This window comes from Halichondria panicea, chromosome 1 (assembly GCF_963675165.1).
Source record: "Halichondria panicea chromosome 1, odHalPani1.1, whole genome shotgun sequence".
In the NCBI taxonomy this organism is placed as follows: domain Eukaryota; kingdom Metazoa; phylum Porifera; class Demospongiae; order Suberitida; family Halichondriidae; genus Halichondria; species Halichondria panicea.
Window position 1 is genome coordinate 14,635,890 of NC_087377.1, and position 24,403 is coordinate 14,660,292.

Sequence of the window (24,403 nt, forward strand, 5' to 3'; positions counted from 1 at the left end):
AAGGTGGTTTCATTCACTCTTAAGACTCTCAGACTACCAACTGGGCCATGCAGACTCTGCATGAAGGAAGGATTTATCACATGACATTAAGCGTATACATGAGACTGCACGCATTAATTGTATGCACTCACTATAATTATAAGATTGTATTGTTGTATTGACTCTTAATCTTGTTAATTGTGATGTATGCATGCATTATATAGAACAACAATTGAGAACCATACAGAATAACTATAGGTAACATAAAACTGTGCATAATAATTATAATCTCTGAGAAATGTCTTGCATGACTGGTTTTTTAGGGGAGCTCCCTCAATGGGAGTGCATGCATGGGATACGAATATTGGGATTCCGGAACGCCCGGGGGTCTAATGATGCATGGGGTCTAATCCATCGTGAACAATCATCAAAACTATATAATAATTTATGTGTGTTAAAAAGGTGACTAAACATTACAGATATAATATTATAGGTCTTAACTATAATCATGTGTATACTGACAACAAATAGTATGGACTTCAAATAAAACTTCGCACTATATAATTCAGCGGCACTAGGTGAAAAAAAGAAACTGTGTTAATTAGTAGCTGTGTTTCAAAGCTTTCCTGTGAGCGTGAAAATCTTTATTTTCGTGCCATTTAATTGTCATTTTCAAGCAATTCAGCAATGTACGACTTCTCTGAGACGAATTCAGATGCAGCAGTCTCATCGACTTTAATGGCTTCATCTTTCATGGTACTATGATTATGTTTGCTGAATCTTGAGTGACTTGGCTTGAGCTGAACACCACTCGTCGGATTCTTGCTCTGCATGTAATAGATATTCGCAATCTGGCACTATAAATATAAACAGTCTAATTTCAAACTTGAACTACAATGGAAACGAGCATATAAACTCCAATAATGCATAATTATAATAATAATATACTTTAATAATAGGCGATCCACCTGTCTATATATTTAAGGTAGATTTATCTATAGTTATACCAGATTGTTTTTTCCTGAGGCAGAAGTTGATACAACGCTATTCATAATTCTCTTTCTGCACTGCTTTAGGAAGTTTGTGACCTAAAAAGTAGAAGAGATTTAGACATATAAAAATGCTAAAACATGAACACGCACTTTTTCACTCCTGAGCACATGGAAGATGAATACAAACAGGCCTTGCAGTGAGTTAAAGATAGAGAACAACCATGCAAACACAATAGTGCTGCTGTTGACTGAGAGTAGACCAAACACCCAAGTCAGCCCGAGTATTGGAAGGAGAATTACGGTGGCCTTGAAGAGTTGTCTGCATGCATATAATTATATATACATGCAAGCATTGGGATCAACGTGTTACTGAATGATGCATGCATGAGAGTTGACACACTCACGAGAATAACTGTAAAGATTCCTCTTTCCCAGTTTGTTGCACGGTTGATTTTCTCAGATTATAGACACTGCGCAAAGCAGCCGAGAGGAAGAACACATTCACCTGTACATGTATAGTCGTCATAATTTTATAAAGGTCAATTAAATTAACAGTGCAGATGTGTACTATCAAAAACTGCTGCTGTATTATATACATGCACTATAATTATTCCGATGCATTTACAAGCTATAGAGATCTCACCAGAACAACTAGTAGCATTGGTACAACAAATGCCCATATCGCTCCTTTATCACCAGCACCAACAGCAATCCAACAACTGAATGTACAAAAATGGACAAATAAATAAATATTGTCAGTTGTAAAGGTTGATAATTACACGAATTCTTTTTTGGGGGAAGCGCTGTATGTTGTAACATGCATGCAGGTATCTATAATAGAATTTGGAGATGCGTGAGGTTCTACTGTAATTATACAATTTAAAACTTACTACTCTTCTGTGCCATACTGGTCATGAATCAGTCCAGCAGATATAGCCACTGGTATCACTGGAACACCTGCAAGAAACATACCCAATGCACTCGACAGAATGCTTATATAGTTATCACTCATGTATGCATACATAAATGGATGAACCCTCCAGCTGCAGAGGCTAGGGGATATAAGTAATTCACGCATTTGTTAGAGAGAGGTTGTTTTCTTTATTGTGCTCAAGCGCTGACAGTGCATGGGCAAGAAAGGACAAGCTTAGCTATAGTTAGCCTCGTTCCCTACCGAGTTGTCTCTAAAATAACACTAGATCGCCAACTTCAATCGTTTTATTTCGGCTTGGGAACAAGGCTATAAGCTGCAGTATGACATGTGCAGTATATTGTTTAGCCAAGCATGCAGTGAAAGTGGTTGCTCTATAATTATGCATTCATGGTACATATATAGTACATGCAATTGATCGTGCAATAGAAAAAAGTATTTACCCCATCCAATTGATATCATTATCACTTTCAATCTGATACGTTTCCATACTATTGAGTGTTATTATTGAAGAATTGAATTTGACAACAGTTTCATTTTCGCAAGCCACTAACAAAATCACACTAGGAAAGTAACTATTAATGGTGTGATAAGAGATTCCATAATATTCGTATTCATTAACTGCCATTTTAGAACATGGTAACGCTAAATAAGCATCTGCACTAAATGAATCAAAAGACATCCCATACAAATTGATGTTTCCGTCGGCTTCAACAAGGATCCCCTTGTTTCTTTCATTAACAGAAAATACCTCAAAACTGGATGGAACGTTTACCCTAATTGAAGAGTTAAAAACGGTCCCACTGATATTAATTGGAGTGATTGTGAAATTAACAGCACTTGACTCTGGTTTTGTGACAAACAAAAACAGCTTGTCTGCTCCTGATTGACCATGCACCATTTTTTGGGAAACTGACCACACATTTTTTACCAACACTTGATGAGGTCTCATCTAGGATTAATGGACAATTCAAGAACTATACAATTATCTAAGACTACATTCCTATCTGTAATTTGGGCATCACAAGATGTTGCAAATGTGATTATGATTATTATTGTCAATGCCAAAGTAGATTTAGCAATTATGTAGCTCATTATTTCTAGCAACTGGTTAATTAACAGATTTAGTCTGTACATTTAGTGAGGCAAGCTTAGAGTAGATGTAGATAAAATACAGGAGTGTTGAACTGCTGTGTAGTAAACGAGGAATGTTTGTCAAACTCTTCATCACTGTTCAATTGAATAGTGTGGTTGAGTAAACCGTGGTCTGTGGTTTGCAAGCACTGACCTGTATGTGCAACTGTTAATTACGACTTTAAGATAGTTTGCTACTGTAACTTGTACACAATATTTGCAATGCTAACGTGCATGCCACTGTACAAAATACACCTAATAGAAAATAAACGTGTTACATTATTTCCACTCCTCTCTCCATACAATTATACAGCCTCTACCAACTACATACATTGACCCTCACAACACACGAGCGTCTACTTTAACCCTGCAGTGACTACCTCGACGCCACAGGAGTTTCAATCCAGTATTATATTGCTAATTAATTTTAATCTCCCACTGTGCACTGTGAGTCTGTCTCTCCCCTTGATATAACCCTAACCCTAGCTAACCCTAACCCTATAGGACTGGAAATGCTTGATTAGATCTACACTAGTTGGTCTGGGGTCTCATCACTAGCTATTAAGATACGGTTCTATTTTTCTTATCTATATGTATAGATCTAATAATTGCCAATCTTTCTTATTAAAAGAGCTAGGTGGGCACACTACAATGAACATAGCTTACAACATTCTCCTAACAGTTTTGTGAGTTGGTTTATCTGCTAAGCTTGTACTAGTGTACCTCTTTCTGTGAATTGTCCAGCTGCAATTAGAGTGATGGCCGTCTCAAGTTCCTCTAATCTTGCCTTCACAATATCCACCTTGAGAGTGTGTGATGTGTGATGTGTGGTGTGTGATGTGTGATGTGTGATGTGGGGGTATACTTTTTCCATATACAACACGCAAAGATTCGAGGAAATGTTCAACACCGGCACACTAACGCTGGAACCTGGCTACAGTCACAAGTATACTAGATGCTAATGGTGCGGATGTTATCGTCTGAAAACATTATATCTAGCTCCTATAATTGTGTATCCAGAGTAACTGTTTACCGGTAACGCTGTGTGAACATGCAGTGCATGTATGGTAAACATTGGGACTAAGCTAGGTTTTGCAAACACGTCGGCCTGTTTTTCTCTTGCCAGATCTTGTCTTGCTTACAGCGCACGCAGTTGTTAGCTAAATTGAAAGTGATATGCTATCTTCTGATGTAGGAACTCGCCCATGCAATGGATATCGTAAATTTGTCAATGATGGTTGAATGAAGGTACACACACACATTTACAAAAGCATACATGCGGTTTCCTATGGTCTATAAGTGAAAGTGTTGACAAAATAATTCTGGTTTTTAGGGGAGCTCCCTCAATGGGAGTGCATGAGATACGAATACCGGGAACGCCCGGTGTCCAATGATGGGGGGGTTGAATCCATCGTAAACAATCATCAAAACTATGTGTGTTAAAAAAGGTAACTAAATAGTACAGATTTATTAATCATGTACATTGACAACAAACAGTATGGACTTCAAATAAAACTTCGCACTATATAATCATTCTGCTTAGTATAGTATATATAATTATAGTGGCACTAGGTGAAAAAACAAAAAAATATGTTAGTAGCTGTGTTTCAAGGCTTTCCTGTGAGTATGAAAAATCTTATAGTTTCGTGCCATTTAATTGTTCTTAATTAAGCAATCCAGCAATGTACAACTTCTCTGAGCCGAATTCAGATGCAGCAGTCTTAATGGCTTCATCTTTCATGGCACTATGATCACTTGAGTGACTTGGCTTGAGCTGAACACCACTGATCGGATTCTTGCTCTGCATAATATAGACATGATTTTCTAAGTGAATTAAGTACATGATTTTCTAAGTTGGATAGAACACTTCCTTTAGCCAATCAGTTTGCAGTATTTATGGAAAACATGATCTAAATACCTGTGTCTACTTTGTAGACATGAATTTAAGGTAGATCTATAATTATACCGGATTATTTTTTCCTGAAGCAGAAGTTGATGTAATGCTATCCATTCTCTTTTTGCACTGCTTTAGGAAGTTTTTGTCCTAAAAATTATAGAAAAGATCTAGACATAAAAATGCTAAAAATGTAACACATGCATGCACCTTTTCACTCCTGAGCACATGGAAGATGAATATAAACAGGCCTTGCAGTGAGTTAAAGATAGAGAACAACCATGCAAACACAATGGTGCTGCTGTTGACTGAGAGTAGACAAAACACCCAAGTCAGCCCGAGTAATGGAAGGAGAGTTACGGTGGCCTTGAAGAGTTGTCTGCATGCATGCATGGCGCATATGCACATGCATTATAGGATCAACATGTTGTATTCATACTAAATGATGTATACACAACTGAATGAGAGTTGACACACTCACGAGAATAACTGTAAAGATTCCTTTTTTCCAGCTTGTTGCATGGTTGATTTTCTCAGATTATAGACACTGCGCAAAGCAGCCAAGAGGAAGAACACATTCACCTGTACAGTATAGTCGTCATACAAAGGTCAACTTAAAGAGTGTTACACTCAAAAACTGGCTGCTATAATACTAAATAGGCACTGTAATTGTATATAATCCAATGCTATAATAATTATAGAGATCTCACCAAAACAACTAGTAGCGTTGGTACAACAAATGCCCATATAGCTCCTTTATCGCCGGCACCAACAGCAATCCAACAACTGCATTGTATGAAGGGGGAAAATAAATATTGTCAGTTGTAAAGGTTTGTAAGAATTATTTATTGGGGGAAGCGCTGTATATGCATGTTGTAACTGCATGCAGTTATCTATAATAGAATTTGGAGACGAGGTTCCACTGGATTATAAATATAAAACTTACTACTCTTCTGTGCCATACTGGTCATGAATAATTCCAGTAGATATAGCCACTGGTATCACTGGAACACCTGCAAGAAACATACCCAATGCACTCGACAGAATGCTATATAATTATATATATAGTCATCACATCACGTGCATGCATGCATAAATGGATGAACCCTCCAGAGGGGTATTATAAGCAACGTACTGATTCACGCATTTGTTATGAGAGAGCTAGAGGTTGTCTTCTTTATTGTGCCCCATGGGCTGACAGTGCATGGGCAAAAAAGGACAAGCTTAGCTGCAGTTAGCCTCGTTCCCAATCGAGTTGTCTCTATTATAACACTAGGTCAACAACTAGTATATTTTTCAATCGTTCAATTAAAGAAAAATCGGCATGGGAATAATTAAGGCTATACTGAAGCTGCAGTATGACATGTGCAGTATATCAGTTTAGCCAAGCATGCAGGGAAAGTGGTTTCTCATGCACATATATTATACTGCATTCATGGTACATATTATATGCATCAATTGTGCAAAGTATAGAATCTTTAATTACCCCATCCAATAATAAAGAATATCCACCATTTTTTAGATATTCGGTTGAAGACAAGCACCAACATGAGATAGAGCATGATTCCCTCACACAGCATCCAAAAGAACACAGTAGTGAACAGGTAATGAAGGAGAGCAGCCACAAACACACACGCTCCCTGCAAGTCATGGAGAATTATAAATACAGTATAGACTCTCGCTAATCCGGCTTTATGAATTATGGTCACCTCTATATACCGGCCGTTTCGTTAGGTACGGATTGCTATATAATACTGCACAAGATTTGCCCTGAAATGCGGCCACCTCGCTATTCCGTATATATATATTAGTCAGTTCTAACAGCCCTAAACCAGATTTTTTAATGGGATACACAATAATTATATGAGAGTATAAAAGGCCAAGTCGCAGATCCTATATAATATATACTGCATATACAGTAAAAGTTTGGAACAACAGTGAAAAATGTTTGTGAATGAGCAAAATAAGCAGAAAAGTTTGATATCTGTATAACTTTTACATCAGGCAAGGATCGTGATAATTATCATAAAAGTATACTGAAATTGGTATCTGCGATGTTATTTTGCGATGCCATAAGCACTCGCAAAGCAAATGGAGTAGTCTTATATGTATAATTATATATAAGGCTTGCTCATAAATATGAATTTCGGCATGCATGTTGTCCATTAGGTAAACTGTACCAGCTATACAATACTGCATAATTTATAGATACACGACTCAAGTTATACACCTCACCTTGTTGGCCACAGCTGTCTCTACTCCTGACAGGAACACCACGTAACCAAGGAGCAAAGAAATAGACAGGTTGAGATGGATGAAGTTATGAACCTTGGTCAGTAGCTCTTTTCTAAACATCAACAGCAAGGTTTTATAATGTATATGTAAAGCTATATAATTATATAGTCCTTCAATAATTACCTCAATGTCAAGAAATAGAGGATAGACAAAAGAAGAAAGAAGATAGAGATGGAACAACCAACATAAGTCACCACCGATAGAGCAAACCTGATCTCTGGAGTTGTGTCCTATATATATATACAAAAGACCAAGCATATATAATTATAAAGAAATTATCCAAGTATTCGCTGCACGCATGAGGCTCACATTCAGTGCTCCAGTGACATCCATTAGAACAGAAAATGCTGTGAAATGACTGCTCTCACAGACAATATCATACACTCTCATTTGCTTGTCTTCATCCACACTGACTGTAATCACACCTTCCGTGGACCACCTGCTGTTGGCCGCATCACTGAAAAAATAACGATAATTGATTTGGACAACAATAAAGCACATGCAACTCACCTAGAAACACTCCAAAATACACATCTTGCATTTTCAGCAACTTTATCTGCAGAGAACTGCACACAAGCATGAATTAGTGTTGCTTGTAAGTCCAACTACCTTTTGGGTGGTGAATCTGAAGGTTGCCTGTGCCTGAGAGTTAGTTAACTTTACATTTGAGAAGACTTGACTAGAAATAACCTGTGACACTGGTCTGGTCGTGTTCCTGTGTATATAAGCATACAATGAGACCGAGCAGAACATGATTTAGTAATGTACATTTCAAGATTGGTTTTTGGAAGAAAATCCTCCAAGTTGGAAAATAGAATGTTGACTGCTGTAACGTTCCCATCTGAAAATTGAGACAGACATGGATAAACAGATTTTGGTTACCACCAAAGTTTATGACATACCTTGAGCGCCTCTCTCCATAAGAAGAGCAGCTGGTATCACAGTTTGGGCTGAGCCTATTTCTTCACTGACTTCGATAACTTCAGGAAAGGTAATGTTATCCAAACTAGTGGTGTCAACTTCAATAGCAGCTAGTACTGGACGGTAGATGCAAATATACTAGCTTCAAATCAACTATCTAGTAAATTAATGATAAAGTATGTATATACCGATGTTCTGTCTCTCAAGTGTGATCTCCGTCACGTTGCCTGTATCCACAGCTTCACTCCTTAGTGCCAATGACACATACTGACCATATAACTCAGCACTCAACAGCAATTGCTGACTCTCAGCAGCGGAATCCTGAAGTGTATTTGCATGATTATTATCTATATCTGCATGTATTTGTACTTCTTGTAATCTTTCCCATCCTTCTGTATTCCTCTCATCCAGAACATTGTTGAGAATGTTCATAACTTCCTGCAACACTAAATAAAAGGGATGTTTTATTTAACTTATAGTCTTACTTCACTAAAATTGAGAGAAGACATGGGGCTAGCAGTCTCAACGTTTCGAACGAGGTAATTAACACTTGACTTGACGATTATATTAGTAATGCTGAGGTCTTGGGGGAATATAGTGGAGTCTCCAGTTGCATTTACACTAGTAGCCTCCGCAAGAGCAGCAAGAAGGTTGTCAACTTCATTCTGAGATGCATTTCTAGAAAATAGTTCACTTGCCTGAATGGGAAATAGAAAACTATAGCTGATGAAAATCGTCATGAGAACGATATATTGACTTTTACCACTATACTGGATTCTGTTTATTACGGTGGCCGAGAAGGGTCACTCGCCTCCTCCTATCGCCACAATGAACCGCGCGCGTTTTAATTCTAAGCGCATGCACGCGGAGTTTCCGTTGACCGGGCGCGCTTAAATATAAACGCTCGCGGTAGGCACATAAAGCGCGCGCGGTAAGAGACACACAGCGCGCGTGGTTAAATGAAGACCCGCCAACAATTTTTAAGATCAGTCTGCACAAGGTCAAAGGTCAATCAATCATGTCCTGCAGTATGCATTGATAGCCAAGGAATATCTTGCGTTAAGTAGAATCCAGATATGATTTATTAACCTTTGACCTTGTGCAGACTGATCTTAAAATTTGTTGGCGGCTCTTTGTTTAACCGCGTGCGCTTTATGTGCCTACTGCGAGCGTTTATATTTTAGCGCGCGGTCAACGGAAAATCCACGCGCTTAGAATTAAAGTGCGTGCGGTTCATTGTGGTGGTAGGCGGAGGCAGGTGACCCTTCTCGGCCACCGTAGTTATATAGTATATCCTTCCTCTGACATGCATGAAGTTGGATGATTATATAGACAGATAGTGAGTTGCATGCCCTACGCTTTATAAGCCTTTGACGAAGTATAATAAATAATTATACGCTAAATAATTATAGGCCAAAGTATAATAATATACACGTGCAATGTATATATACAGTACATCCTATAGATGACATACATTCGTGTAATAGGAAACCATTAAGCTACGCCCCTGTACGGTGTGTAGTGTAGTTGCTTACTACCCTTCATGTACTCTTGGTTTCATATTATGAATGTGCTGTGCAATCATGTGTTTACCTGTTACCTTAATTGTATAAACACTGTTTAGTAAATACCAAAGTATAATACAGAGTCTGCAATTAAGAGTCTCACCCTGTCATTAAGTAAGCTGAATACTTCCCTAGTGCAGTTATCAATATTCACTGCTTCCCACACACCACCTAGTGTACAGAAACGAGTCGCTGTACCTATAATGATCATATACACATCAACACAGTCACTTGGAATAATAGTGATACCTGAAGTTGTTCCATTTCCATTTTGTGGGTCGCATTGCTGAGAATAGGAAAAGCCAGCCACAGTGGCAGGGAAGACAATCCCCCATACAGAATCATGTTCAGCTTCACACTGAACCTCACCTATTATATAGAGAGAAAAACCATAATTATAATCAAATTGAAGCAAAAATGTCTTCCATTCAGTTACTACGACCATGAACGAGTATTACTTGGCCAACCAACAAGACTGTTTATGCGTTCGCGTTGTTTGACTCCGTCCAACTAAATGAGTGTGAGGATGCAATCTCAAAATTCGACGGCCTCACCTGTGTAAAGATTACACTCGAACTGTATAGTCTAAACACATCAATTTTAGCCAGAACGTTTTTGTCTATAGCACTGACACATAATTATAGCATATAGCACAGTAGAGTTTTGAGGGAGTATTCTCTGGTATATAATTATAGTCATGGAATAATTATGCTCCCTTGGAAAACATTTAAGCATTGTCATTTTCATTGAGCACATTCACTCTAATGCTTGCAAAAAGGGGGGGGGGTGACATTATCAGTAGCTTTTACTGTCAGTGTGTAAGTCTGAGTTGTCACAAGTCTAGCTATGTTATGTGAAAAATAGTACAGTATCATGCATGCGCAGGCTCGATCAAGTAAATTTGCTCATTTCCACCAGTAATGTCATATACTTATGTAATGGAGATTGTCGGGTTGATCAGCGGCAATCAACAATTGTCCAATAAAAGCGGATTCAGATATCTCAGCAGAATATTAAGGGAAATCAAAAAAAGTGAATCATCACTTCAACCACGAGAGCATCTTGCTGTCATTACTCACTGTAATTTTACACACATACTATGAACGCGTACATGAAGGAACCATATGATATTCTTTTTAAACTCAACTTACCATTACAGATGAGTTGCTTACGTTCACAAATTGCTGCTTCTCCTTCAAAAACACCAGTAGTGCTGCTACTGTCTCCAGTGCAAGTTCTTGTGTTGTTACCAACCAAAGAAAACCCAGTGTCACAACTGTAGGTAGCCATGGCACTGAAAGCATAGTTGCCGTTTTCATCAGAAGTAGAACTACTGTATGTCACAAAGCCATTGGTAGGAGCAGTCAAGGGACGACAGGTTATAGCTATGGTGAAATGAAGCAAATGAATCAGTATATCTATTGGAGCAGTAAATAATCTTCATAAGCATTAAGGTATGGGTTAACAGCATAAGCTTACGTTCACAAATTGCTGCTTCTCCATCAAAAACACCAGTAGTGCTGCTACCATCTCCAGTGCAAGTCCTTGTGTTATTACCAACCAGAACAAACCCAGTGTCACAACTGTGGTTAGCCATGGCATTGAAAGCATAGTTGCCGTTTTCATCAGAAGTAGAACTACTGTATGTCACAAAGCCATTGGTAGGAGCAGTCAAGGGAGGACAGGTTATAGCTATGGTGAAATTAAGCAATCAGTGTATAATTATGGTCTTAAGCTAATTAGCGCTCAACTTACAGTTACAAACTAGTTCATCAGTTCCAGACAATGAAGCCACAAATCCATTCAAGCAGTTACAGTTAAACTGTCCCATGTCATTCAAACAAATAGAATTTTGACCACATTTGCATTGTAGGGGAGATAATCTCATGCCTCCAGGGTAACCATAAGAACTGGAAGAGCGGAATCCATACACTGAAACACCTAGAACAGCTGAGCTGTTTTGATGGTGGATAGAATGAGCTCCAGTAGACACACTTGTTCTACTTATGTGGCCACAAATATCTCCACTTGAACAGACAACATTCCTCCAGCCAGTAACAATGGAATCATCTAATAATATTTGTGCAGTTTGAAAAAACTCAGAAGAAACATACACCGTGACATAGTTGGATACGAAAAGAGGAAATGCTTCGACAAAATAGTTATTTGTAAACTGCTCAATTGGAGGGATTATCATCATGAATGGGTCTCCTACGCCATCACTGTTACCACCATATGCATACTGTGCAACCAGTACTGGAGAAGTGGATTCAATACTACAGAAACTGTTAATAGGGATTTCAAATTCTCTGAAACTTCCTCCACTCTGTAACTGGAATTCACTGACTGATACCACAGTGTTGCAGTTCACAGCTACACGTGCTGCTCGGGTACTAAGAACACGAATACGTTCACCAGAAGATCTACCCTCGAGAGATGCCACAAGGAATTTTGAGCCCCATGTCACAGTTGGAGGCACTTGTTCAATCAGGTGATTACAAGCCCTTATATTTTGAGGAACATTAGCACAATCAGATCCACTAAACACAGACAAAGGTTTGGAGCTTGTTATTCTTGTTCCTGTGAGATCATTATCACTTTCAATCTGATATGTTTCCATACTATTGAGTGTTATTATTGAAGAATTGAATTTGACAACAGTTTCATTTTCGCAAGCCACTAACAAAATCACACTAGGAAAGTAACTATTAATGGTGTGATAAGAGATTCCATAATATTCGTATTCATCAACTGCCATTTTAGAACATGGTAACGCTAAATAAGCATCTGCACTAAGTGAATAAAAAGACATCTCATACAAATTAATGTTTCCGTCGGCTTCAACAAGGATCCCCTTATTTCTTTCATTAACAGAAAATACCTCAAAACTGGATGGAACGTTTACCCTAGTTGAAGAGTTAAAAACGGTCCCACTGATATTAATTGGAGTGATTGTGAAATTAACAGCACTTGACTCTGGTTTTGTGACAAACAAAAACAGCTTGTCTGCTCCTTTTTGACCACCATTTCTTGGGAAACCGACCACAAATTTTTTTCCAGCACTTGATGAGGTTTCATCTAGGATTAATGGACAATTCATGCAAGAACTATACAATTATCTAAGACTACATTCCTACCTGTAATTTGGGCATCACAAGATGTTGCAAATGTGATTATGATTATTGTCAATGCCAAAGTAGATTTAGCAATTCTGTAGCTCATTATTTCTAGCAACTGGTTAATTAACAGATTTAGTCTAGTATATTTAGTGAGGCAAGCTTAGAGTAGATGTAGATAAAATACAGGAGTGTTGAACTGCTGTATAGTAACCGCGGAATGTTTACCAAACTCTTCACATCGTTTGTCATCACTGTTCCATTGAATAGTGTGGTTGAGTAAACACTGACCTGTGTGTGCAACTGTAATAATCTAATCTTGCCTTCACAATATGCACCTTGAGAGTGTGTGATGTGTGGTGTGTGGTGTGTGATGTGGGGGTATACTTTTTCCATATACAACACGCAAAGATTCGAGGAAATGTTTCAACACCGGCACACTAACGCTGGACCCTGGCTACAGTCACGAGTATACTAGATGCTAATGGTGCGGATGTTGTCGTCTGAAAACATTATATCTAGCTCCTATAATTGTGTATCCAGAGTAACTATTTACCGGTAACGCTGTGTGAACATGCAGTGCATGCATGGTAAACATTGGGACTAAGCTAGGTTTTGCAAACACATCAGCCTGTTTTTGTCTTGCCAGATCTTGTCTTGCTTACAGCGCACGCAGTTGTTAGTTTGTCTGCTAAATTGAAAGTGATACGTATGCTATCCTCTGATGTGAGAACTCACCCAATGGATATTGTAAACTTGTCAATGATGGTTGAATGAAGGTGCACACACATTTACAAAAGCATACATGTGGTTTCCTATGGTCTATATTATGTTGACAGAACAATTCGGTGTGCACGTCATTGTTGGTTGATACGACACACTTGTTATGCCTCAGTCCGCATGCGCAAGCGAGGTATACGGTAGTGTGTTTGAGGGAGTATAGGGGCTGTAGGTGTGTGTGTGTGTGGGGGGGGGGTAATGGACTATATACTAGACATTGACTATCTGTTTACATAATTCATGCATGTATAGAGAACGAGGTAGTTACAGTATAATTATATTGTACTCTGTAACTGCTGAGCTGCTTCCTTCCTCGTTGACACTGATTGTAACACTAGCTCCATGCATTGACTCATCTCAGTTGACAGTTAATTTTAAAATTTCATGAAAACAACAATTGAGAACCGGTAATATAAATGGCAGTAAATTTAATTTTTAACCCTCCATTGGGTGTAATCCCTCAGGGAACAGACCATTGCCGGTCACACTATAAGGCCACTTGTGTACACCGGGTAGAGCTGGTACTGGATGATTACTGCATGAGGGTACCAATTAAGTGCACAGTTCCACTATCCCCGTCACATAATGGACCATTATGTGACAGGGATATAGTGGAACCGTTTCATGGTCCAGGAGGCTGGAACCGGAAATGAAGAATTAATTAGTATCTGAGAAATGTCTTGCTTGACTGGTTCTTAGGGGAGCTCCCTCAGTGGGAGTGCATGGGATACAAATACTGGGAATACTCTAATGATGGAGGGTCAACAAATCCACAATCATCAAAACTATGTGTGTTAAAAAGGTGACTAAACAATATGGATATTTTTCGCACCAGCTATATAATTCAATCCGCTAATGAATTGTAGTTATATGTTAGTAAAATATAGCTGTGCTTCAAGGTGTTCCTGTGAGTGTGTTAGGTTTATATAGTTTCGTGTCACTTAGTTAATAATAATATTGTTATCATTTTCAAGCAATCCACCAATGTACGACTTCTCTGAGCAGAATTCAGATGCAGCAGTCTCAATGGCTTCATCGTGCATGGTACTATGATTATGTTTGCTGAATTTTGCGTGACTTGGCTTGAGCTGAACACCATCACTCGTCAGATTCTTGCTCTGCATAATTATAATAGATTTTACAGTCTGGCACTATTATAATAATTTCTAACTTGAACTACAATATAGAAACGAGTGTATATACACTCAATTATACTAATAATAGGCAATCCACCTGTCTAGACATTAATTTAAGTTAGATCTTAGTCTCGATCCCAGGCCGAGTTTTCGCTTTTATAACTAAAAGCGAAAACTCGGCCTGGGAGGTAGGTAGATCAATGTAGTTATACCAGATTGTTTTTTCCTGAGGCAGAAGTTGATACAACGCTATTCATTCTCTTTCTGCACTGCTTTAGGAAGTTTGTGACCTAAAAAGTAGAAGATTTAGACATATAAAAAATTCTAAAAAATGAAATACGCAATTTTTCACTCCTGAGCACATGGAAGATGAATACAAACAGGCCTTGCAGTGAGTTAAAGATAGAGAACAACCATGCAAACACAATAGTGCTGCTGTTGACTGAGAGTAGACCAAACACCCAAGTCAGCCCGAGTATTGGAAGGAGAATTACGGTGGCCTTGAAGAGTTGTCTGCATGCATGCATATACAAGCATTGAGATCAACATGTTACTGAATGATGCATGCATGAAAGTTGACACACTCACGAGAATAACTGTAAAGATTCTTTTTTCCCAGTTTGTTGCATGGTTGACTTTCTCAGATTATAGATACTTCGCAAAGCAGCCAAGAGGAAGAATACATTCACCTGTACAGTATAGTTGTCATAATTATAAAGGTAAACTAATGAGTGCAGATGTGTACTCTCAAAAACTGCTGCTATACAATGAGGCAGATTTGTACTTTAAGTCAAAACTGCTGCTATATATATACACTATCGATGCATTGCAAGCTATATAGAGATCTCACCAGAACAACTAGTAGCATTGGTACAACAAATGCCCATATGGCTCCTTTATCACCGGCACCAACAGCAATCCAACAACTGAACGTATAAAAATGAACAAAAAAATCAGTTGTAAAGGTTTGTAATAATTGCACCAATTCTTTATTGTGAGAAGCGCTGTATGTTGTAACAGGCATGCAGTTGTCTATATTTATATAGAATTTGGAGATGAGGTTCCACTGAACAATATAAAACTTACTACTCTTCTGTGCCATACTGGTCATGAATAATTCCAGCAGATATAGCCACTGGTATCACTGGAACAACTGTAAAAAACATACCCAATGCACTCGACAGAATGTCATCACGTCACATGCATGCATACATAAATGGATGAATCCTCCAGAGGGGTATAAGCAACTCACACATTTGTTATAAGAGAGCTAGTGGTTGTCTTCTTTAGTGTGCTCAAGGACTGACAGTGTATGGGCAAGAAAGGACAAGCTTATAGCTGCAGTTAGCCTCGTTTCCAATCGAATTGTCTCTAAATTAACACTAGGTCACCAACTAGTATTCAGTTTCAATCATTCAATTAAAGAAAAATCGGCCTGGGAACAAGGCTATAAGTTGCCAAGCATGCAGTGAAAGTGGTTGCTCATGCATGCACATACTATAATTATGCATTCATATACATAGTATATATGCATCGATCGTGCACAGTATAGAATCTTTAATTACCCCATCCAATAATAAAGAATATCCACCATTTTTTGGATATTTGGTTGAAGACAAGCACCAACATGAGATAGAGCATGATTCCCTCACACAGCATCCAAAAGAACACAGCAGTAAACAGGTAGTGAAGCAGAACAGCCACAAACACACACGCTCCCTGCAAGTGGTGGAAAATTGAAAATCGATACTGTATATATAGACTCTCGCTAATCCGGCTCTCTGCTTTATGGTCACCTCGATATAACTGGCCGTTTTGTTAGGCATGGATTGCTATAAGCTAGCTAGATCAATATTGCAAAACTTACCCTGAAATGCGGCCACCTCGCTATTCCGTATATACTAGTCAGTTCTAACAGCCCCAAACCAGATTTTTTAATAGGATACACATAATTATATAAGAGTAAATTAAAGGCCAAGTCGCAGATCCTATTGCATATACAGTGAAAGTTTGGAACAATAGTGAACAATCTTTGTGAATGAGCCAAATAAGCAGACACTTTGCTATCTGTATAACTTTTACAATCAGGCAAGGATCGTGATATTATAAAAGTATACTGAAATAAGTATCTGCATGCAATTTTATTTTGCGATGCCATAAGCACTCGCAAAGTTTGAAAATGGAGTAGTATTATGATATAATTATAATAATTATAAGGCTTTAAATGAATTTCAGATTGCATGTTGTCCGTTAAAATTTTAATGTAAACTGTACCAGCTATACAATACTGCATAATTTATAGATACACTGTGATGACTCAAGTGATACCTCGCTGGCCACAGCAGTCTCTACTCCTGACAGGAACACCACGTAACCAAGGAGCAAAGAAATAGACAGGTTAAGATGGATGAAGTTATGAACTTTGGTCAGCAGCTCTTTTCTAAACATCAACAGCTCAGTAAGGTTTTATACATGTATGCAAAGCTTCAATAATTACCTCAATGTCAAGAAATAGAGGATAGACAACAGAAGAAAGAAGATGGAGATGGAACAACCAACATAAGTCACTACCGATAGAGCAAACCTGATCTCTGGAGTTGTGTCCTACAAAAGACCAAACAAGAACTGATCCAAGTAAATTAGTATTCGCTGCATGAGGCTCACATTCAGTGCTCCAGTGACATCCATTAGAACAGCAAATGCTGTGAAATGACTGCTCTCACAGACAATATTATATACTCTCATTTGCTCGTCTTCATCCACACTGACTGTAGTCACACCTTCCATGGACCACGTGCTATTGGCCGCATCACTGACAAAATAACGACAATTGATTTGGACAACAATAAAGGACATGAAACTCACCTAGAAACACTCCAAAATACACATCTTGCATTTTCAGCAACTTCATCTTTAGAGAACTGCACACACAAGCATGAATTAGTGTTGCTTGTAAGTCCAACTACCTTTTGGGTGGTGAATTTGAAGGTTGCCTGTGTCTGAGAGTTAGTTAACTTCACATTGGAGAATACTTGACTAGAAATAACCTGTGATACTGGTCTGGTCGTGTTCCTGTGTAAGCATACAATGAGACTGAGCAGAACATGACTAAGTACTGTACATTTCAAGATTGGTTTTTGGAAGAAAATCCTCCAAGTTGGAAAATAGAATGTTGACTGCTGTAACATTCCCATCTTAAAATCGAACAGACATGAATAAACAGATTTTGGTTACCACCAAAGTTTATGAAATATACCTTGAGCGCCTCTCTCCATAAGAAGAGCAGCTGGTATCACAGTTTGGGCTGAGCCTGTTTCTTCACTGACTTCGACCTCTTCAGGAATGATAATATTATCCAAACTAGTGGTGTCAACCTCAATTGCAGCTAGCACTGGAGGGTAAATGAAAATAGCTTCAAATCAAGCTATCTATAGTAAGTATGCATACCGATGTTCTGTCTCACAAGTGTGATCTCCGTCACGTTGCCTGTATCTACAGCTTCACTCCTCAGTGCCAATGACACATACTGACCATATAACTCTGCACTCAATAGCAATTGCTGACTTTCAGCAGAAGAATCCTGAAGCATAATTATTTGCATGATTGTCAGATAATTAAGTACATTTGTACCTCTTGTAATCTTTTCCATCCTTCTGTATTCCTCTTGTCCAGAACATTGTTGAGAACGTTCATAACTTCCTGCAACACTAAATAAAAGGGATGTTTTACTTAACTTATAGGCTTACTTCACTAAAATTAAGAGAAGACATAGGGCTAGGAGTCTCAACGTTTTGAACGAGGTAATTCACACTTGATTTGACAATCATATTAGTAGTGCTGAGGTCTTGGGGGAAAATGGTGGAGCCTCCAGTTGCATTTACACTAGTAGCCTCCGCAAGATAAACAAGAAGGTTGTCAACTTCATTCTGAGATGCATTTCTAGAAAATAGTTCATTTGCCTGAATAGGGAATAGAAAACTATAATAGCTGATGAAAATCGTCATGAACAATATATTGACTTTTGCCACTACTAGATTCTGTTTATATAGTATATCCTGCCTCTGACATTAATTATAGTGAGTTGTATGCCCTCTTCTCTTTATAAGCCTTTGACGATTATAATAATTATACACATGCAATGTATACAGTATGTCCTATAGATGACATGCATTCGTGTCATTAAGCTACGCCCCTGTATTGTAGTTGCTTACTCCCCTTCATTTGCATATATTTTATTATGAATGTGCTGTGCAATCATGTGTTTACCTGTTATGTTAATTGTATGAACACCGTTCAGTGTAAATGCCAAAGTATAATACAGTAACTGTAAAAGTCTCACCCTGTCATTAAGTGAGCTGAATACTTCCCTAGTGCAGTTATCAATATTCACTGCTTCCCACACACCAACTAGTGTACAGAATCGAGTCACTGTACCTATACAGCACATCAACACACAGTCACATGGAATAATAGTGATACCTGAAGTTGTCCCAGTTCCATTTTGTGGGCATTGCTGGGAATAGGAAAAGCCAGCCACAGTGGCAGGGAAGACAAGCCCCCATACAGAATCTATTTCAGCTCCACAAACCACGCCTATAGAGAAAAACCATAATTATACCACACTTACGTCACCACAAATTGATCTCATTGGTCAACAGCTGTAGGATATATAGAATATTAGCATACAGCCCCAGGCATGCACAGTTTTTCAAGTTGTTTTTTAGTTTTTTCATTTGTTCAAGAAAGTAAGCAAAGAGAAAAGAGCCATACTTGACGATACTAAGACTCAAAGCGACGGCAGAAACACGGAAGGTGCTCTCCAACAAGATGGCTAAGCTTCCATGGGTCCATGGGCGCGGTTTAGATACATTTTATCCAAGAAGAGCTTGCAACTCCAGTAAGGGACGTCGAATGGTCAACGCTTGGACCAAGGAAGCTCTTGAGCATCTGTAGGAGTCAACATGTTGCTCAACTAGCTCTTTGACGGCTGCAAAATCCGGCATAGTCTTGTTCTTTTTTGCAATCTGCATCATGATTGAATTGTTGCTAGGGGGAGGTCCTTTTATAGTGCTGCGGTCACGTGGTATAAGTCAGATATGCCACACCTACTCGGAGGATATGCACCCTATATATCCTCCGCTACCGTGGTTACATACCCCTCGGCTCCGCCTCGGAGTAACCACGGTAGCGGAGGATATATGGGTGCATATCCTCCTCTTAGGTGTGGTATATCCTATACTTATAATCAAATTGAAGCAAAAATGCTTTCCATTCAGTTGCTACGTACGACCATGAACGAGTATTACTTGGGCGAATTCAACCAACAAGACTGTTTATGCGTTCGCGTTGTTTGACTCCATCCAACTAAATGAGTATGAGGATGCAATCTCAAAATTCGATGGCCTCGCCTGTGTAAAGATTACACTCGAACTGTATAGTCTAAACACATCAATTTTAGCCAGAAATTTTATGTCTATAGCACTGATACATAATTATAGCATATAGCACAGTAGAGTTTTGAGGGAGTATTCTTAGTCATAGAATATGCAGCGTTGGAACATTGAGCACATTCACTCTAATTATTGCAAAACGGGGTGGGGGGGGGGTCAATGTGTAAGTCTGAGTTGCTTAAAGTCCAGCTATAATTATGATGTGATAAATAGTACAGTATCAGGCTCAAGTAAATTTTCTCATTTCCACCAGTAATGTCATACTTATGTGAGGGAGGTTGTCGGGTTGATCAGCGGCAATCAACAATTGTTCAATAAAAGCGGATTCAGATATCTCAGCAGAATATTAAAAAAAGCGAATCATCACTTCAACCATGAGAGCTAGGATATTGTTGCCATTACTCGCAGTAATAAAGCACTTTTACACACATGCTATGAACGCGTATATGAAGGAACCACATGATAGTAAATGAATCAGAGCAAGCAGTAACCGACTTTCATAAATAAGGCTATAGCTACATTAAAACATGCATCGGTTAACAGTAGTGAGCTTACGTTTACAAATTGCTGCTTCTCCATCAAAAACACCAGTAGTGCTGCTGCCATCTCCAGTGCAAGTCCTTGTGTTGTTACCAACCACAACATACCCAGTGTCACAACTGTGGTTAGCCATGGCATTGAAAGCATAGTTGCCGTTTTCATCAGAAGTAGAACTGTATGTCACAGAGCCATTAGTAGGAGCAGTCAAGGGAGGACAGGTTATAGCTATGGTGAAATGAAGCAATCAGTGTATAATTATGATCTTTAATCACTCAACTTACCGTTACACACGACTTCATCTGTTTCAGAAAATGAAGCGAAAAATCCATTCAAGCAGCTACAGTTGAACTTTTTCCTGTTCTTCAAACAAATAGAATTTTGACCACAGTTGCATTGTATCGGAGATAATCTCATGCCTCCAGGGTAACCATAAGAAGTGGAAGAGAATCCGTACACTGAAACACCTAGAACAGCTGAGCTGTTTTGATGGTGGATTGAATGAGCTCCAGTAGACACACTTGTTCTACTTATGTGGCCACAAATCTCTCCACTTGAACAGACAACATTCCTCCAGCCAGTAACAATGGAATCGTCTAATAATATTTGTGCAGTTTGAAAAAACTCAGAAGAAACATACACCGTGACATAGTTTGACACGAAAAGAGAAAAAGCTTCGACAAAATAGTTATTTGTAAACTGCTCAATTGGAGGGATTATCATCATGAATGGCTCTCCCAAGCCATCACTATCTATACCATATGCATACTGTACGACCAGTACTGGAGAAGTGGATTCAATGCTACAGAAACTGTTAATAGAAATTTCAAAATCTCTGAAACTCCCTCCACTCTGCAACTGGAATTCACTGACTGATACCACAGTGTTACAGTTCACAGCTACACTTGCTGCTCGGGCACTAAGAATACGAATACGTTCACCAGAAGATCTACCCTCGAGAGATGCTACGAGGAATTTCAAGCCCCATGTCACAGTCGGAGGCACTTGTTCAACCAGGTGGTCACAATCGCGTATATTTTGAGGAACATTAGCACAATCAGATCCACTAAACACAGACAAGGGTTTGGAGCTAGTTATTCTTGTTCCTGTGAGATCATTATCACTTTCAATCTGATAGGTTTCCATACTATTGATTGTTATTATCGAGGAAGCGAATTTGACAACAGTTTCATTTTCACAAGCCACTAACAAAATCACACTAGGAAAGTAACTATTAATGGTGTGATAAGAGATTCCATAATATTCGTATTCATCAACTGCCATTTTAGAACATGGTAACGCTAAATAGGCATCTGTAGTGTATTGATGATAAGACATCCCATAAACATTGATGTTCCCGTCGGCTTCAACAAGGATCCCCTTGTTTCTTTCATTAACAGATGATACCTCAAAACTGGATGGAATGATTACCGTAGTTGAAGAGTTAGAAACGTTCCCACTGAAATTAATTGGAGTGATTGTGAAATTAACAGCACTTGACTCTGGGTTTGTGATAAACAAAAACAACTCGTCTTCTCTTTGATCACCATTTCTTAGGAAACCGACCACGAGATTTTTGCCAGCACTTGATAAGATCTCATCTGGGATTAATGGACATGCAGTTCGACTTACATGCATAATAATTATGGACTACAAGGATTCATTCCTACCTGTAATTTGGGCATCACAAGATGGAGCAAATGTGATTATGATTATTGTCAATGCCAAAGTAGATCTAGCAATTCTGTAGCTCATTATTTGCAACTGGTTGATCAGCAAATTAATGTTAGTCTAGATCTATTCAGTGAAACAATACTTTAGTTTAACGATACTCAGTAGCTAGGTTTAATATAATATCTATGCCAGGCTAGATCTCTGAAATATTAAGCCCCCCCCCCATATAGATATACTACAGTATAAGCCCCCCATATATGGTGAGTTCAAGGATTACATGCATAATAATTATAGACTACAAGAATTCAGTCCTACCTGTAATTTGGGCATCACAAGGTGAAACAAATGTGATTACGATTATTGTCAATGCCAAAGTACAAGCTTCAATCCTCATGTTTGTACAGAGTGAGTATTGTCCTTTTGTTCCTAAACTATAATGCAGCTGCTAAATGCTGTAAATCTATCATTTTAATGTCCATGTTTCGTATTGCACTTTTTTCAGCACATCAATGTAACAATAATTCACGTTTGTTTGCTGATCAAAATTACTGTCACAATACTACACTGTAAAAAATGATTGAAAAAAGTGCGGTGGACACACTAAAACTGTCGCATATAGCACGCTTTTTTGAAAAAGTGTGCTATATGCGACGGTTTTAGTGTGCTCACCGCACTTTTTTTTTTTACAGTGTAGCTGTACTTAGCTGTACTTATATGCCACTATAATCATACAGCGGGACTCACATAATATAATAGCGGACAGTAATAGCGGACAGATTATAATAATTTTAGGGGACCAGTTTTTGACAGAGGTGGTTTTTTTGAGGGCTTATTTGCGCGCATTTGAAACTATTCATTTGGGACACCTAGGTGCCTGGCCTGTTATATCGTATTACAAACGCCTATATGCTTCCAGTAACTTGATATACTGTCGAGTACTCAGTAAATTTACTTGTCTGTACCATTAATTTGTGCCATGATATATATAATTATATACATTATTACACTCTGTACGTATAAGAAAATTATAGCTGCATGTGTATGGTTTTTCAATGCTAAACTATCTGGCTGATTAGGTTGTTAACAACGGTGCATGAGATTTTTTTATATTGCTTCAGTTGCCATGGTTATTTGCAATCAAAAACTCTGTCTCCATAACTTACCACACCAAGCATACCGAATGTAATTTAGTGGGTGGATGGCGTCCTGTGTAATATAATGTGGTTTCAGGCCTATGAGAATACTCTCGTGAATATTGTTCCCATCATGCATGCTATAATTATAGCTGTCATACAATAAGACTTATCTAACAGTTGCCGTACCAACTGCTCTCAGGGACGTGTATAAGGTTTCAGATCAGCAACCTCTAACCATATACTATAGGCGACAGTGTTATTACTATATAAATTTGAATTATTCATCGACTGATTCTTCATAAAAAAAAATCTTTCCTCACGCATTGCACAATCTCGTCTGATATAATCAACAGTCAAGAGTATACAAGATGCTAATGGTGTGGATGTTGTCGTCTGAAAACATTATATCTAGCTCCTATAATTGTGTATCCAGAGTAACTGTTTACCGGTAATGCTGTGTGAACATGCAGTGCATGCATGGTAAACATTGGGACTAAGCTAGGTCTTGCAAACACGTCGGCCTGTTTTTGTCTTGCCAGATCTTGTCTTGCTTACAGCGCACACAGTTGTTAGTTTGTCTGCTAAATTGAAAGTGATATGCTATCCTCTGATGTGAGAACTTGCCCAATGGATATTGTAAACTTGTCAATGATGGTTGAATGAAGGTGCACACACATTTACAAAAGCATACATGTGGTTTCCTATGGTCTATATTATGTTTTGACAAAACAATTCGGTGCATGCGCAAGCGAGGTATACGGTAGTGTGTTTGAGGGAGTATAGGGGCTGTAGATGTGTGTGTGTGTGTGTGTGGGGGGGGGGGTAATGGACTATACTAGACATTGACTATCTGTTTACCTAAT

General features: G+C 38.5%; 1 protein-coding gene across 4 annotated transcripts; it reads right to left on the reverse strand.

The window, feature by feature from the left end:
- Window positions 1-411: 411 nt before the first annotated feature.
- Window positions 412-22,593, reverse strand: LOC135351899 (adhesion G protein-coupled receptor L4-like). Of its 4 annotated transcripts, XM_064551016.1 has the most exons (24): window positions 22,401-22,593; window positions 21,015-22,331; window positions 20,749-20,958; window positions 11,191-11,403; window positions 10,863-11,096; window positions 9,961-10,080; window positions 9,815-9,909; window positions 8,632-8,844; window positions 8,516-8,584; window positions 8,335-8,467; window positions 8,128-8,262; window positions 7,994-8,066; window positions 7,835-7,940; window positions 7,736-7,791; window positions 7,535-7,682; window positions 7,349-7,455; window positions 7,166-7,277; window positions 6,417-6,570; window positions 1,862-1,928; window positions 1,615-1,690; window positions 1,376-1,476; window positions 1,122-1,290; window positions 987-1,067; window positions 423-806 (listed from the first exon to the last, which is right to left on the reverse strand). In XM_064551016.1, exons 1-24 carry the CDS (start codon window positions 22,483-22,485, stop codon window positions 639-641), a joined length of 4,242 nt encoding a protein of 1,413 aa, XP_064407086.1. In that variant the 5' UTR covers window positions 22,486-22,593; the 3' UTR covers window positions 423-638. The 4 variants fall into 4 exon arrangements, with proteins under 4 accessions (XP_064407108.1, XP_064407086.1, XP_064407095.1 ...); XM_064551038.1 differs by lacking the exons at window positions 987-1,067; window positions 1,122-1,290; window positions 1,376-1,476; ... (15 more) ...; window positions 10,863-11,096; window positions 11,191-11,403 and adding exons at window positions 14,956-15,034; window positions 15,089-15,256; window positions 15,332-15,432; ... (13 more) ...; window positions 19,083-19,177; window positions 19,223-19,336 and having other exon boundaries at window positions 412-806; XM_064551025.1 differs by lacking the exons at window positions 20,749-20,958; window positions 21,015-22,331; window positions 22,401-22,593 and adding exons at window positions 11,467-12,789; window positions 12,849-13,035 and having other exon boundaries at window positions 431-806; window positions 8,335-8,584.
- Between the last annotated feature and the right edge of the window lie 1,810 nt (window positions 22,594-24,403).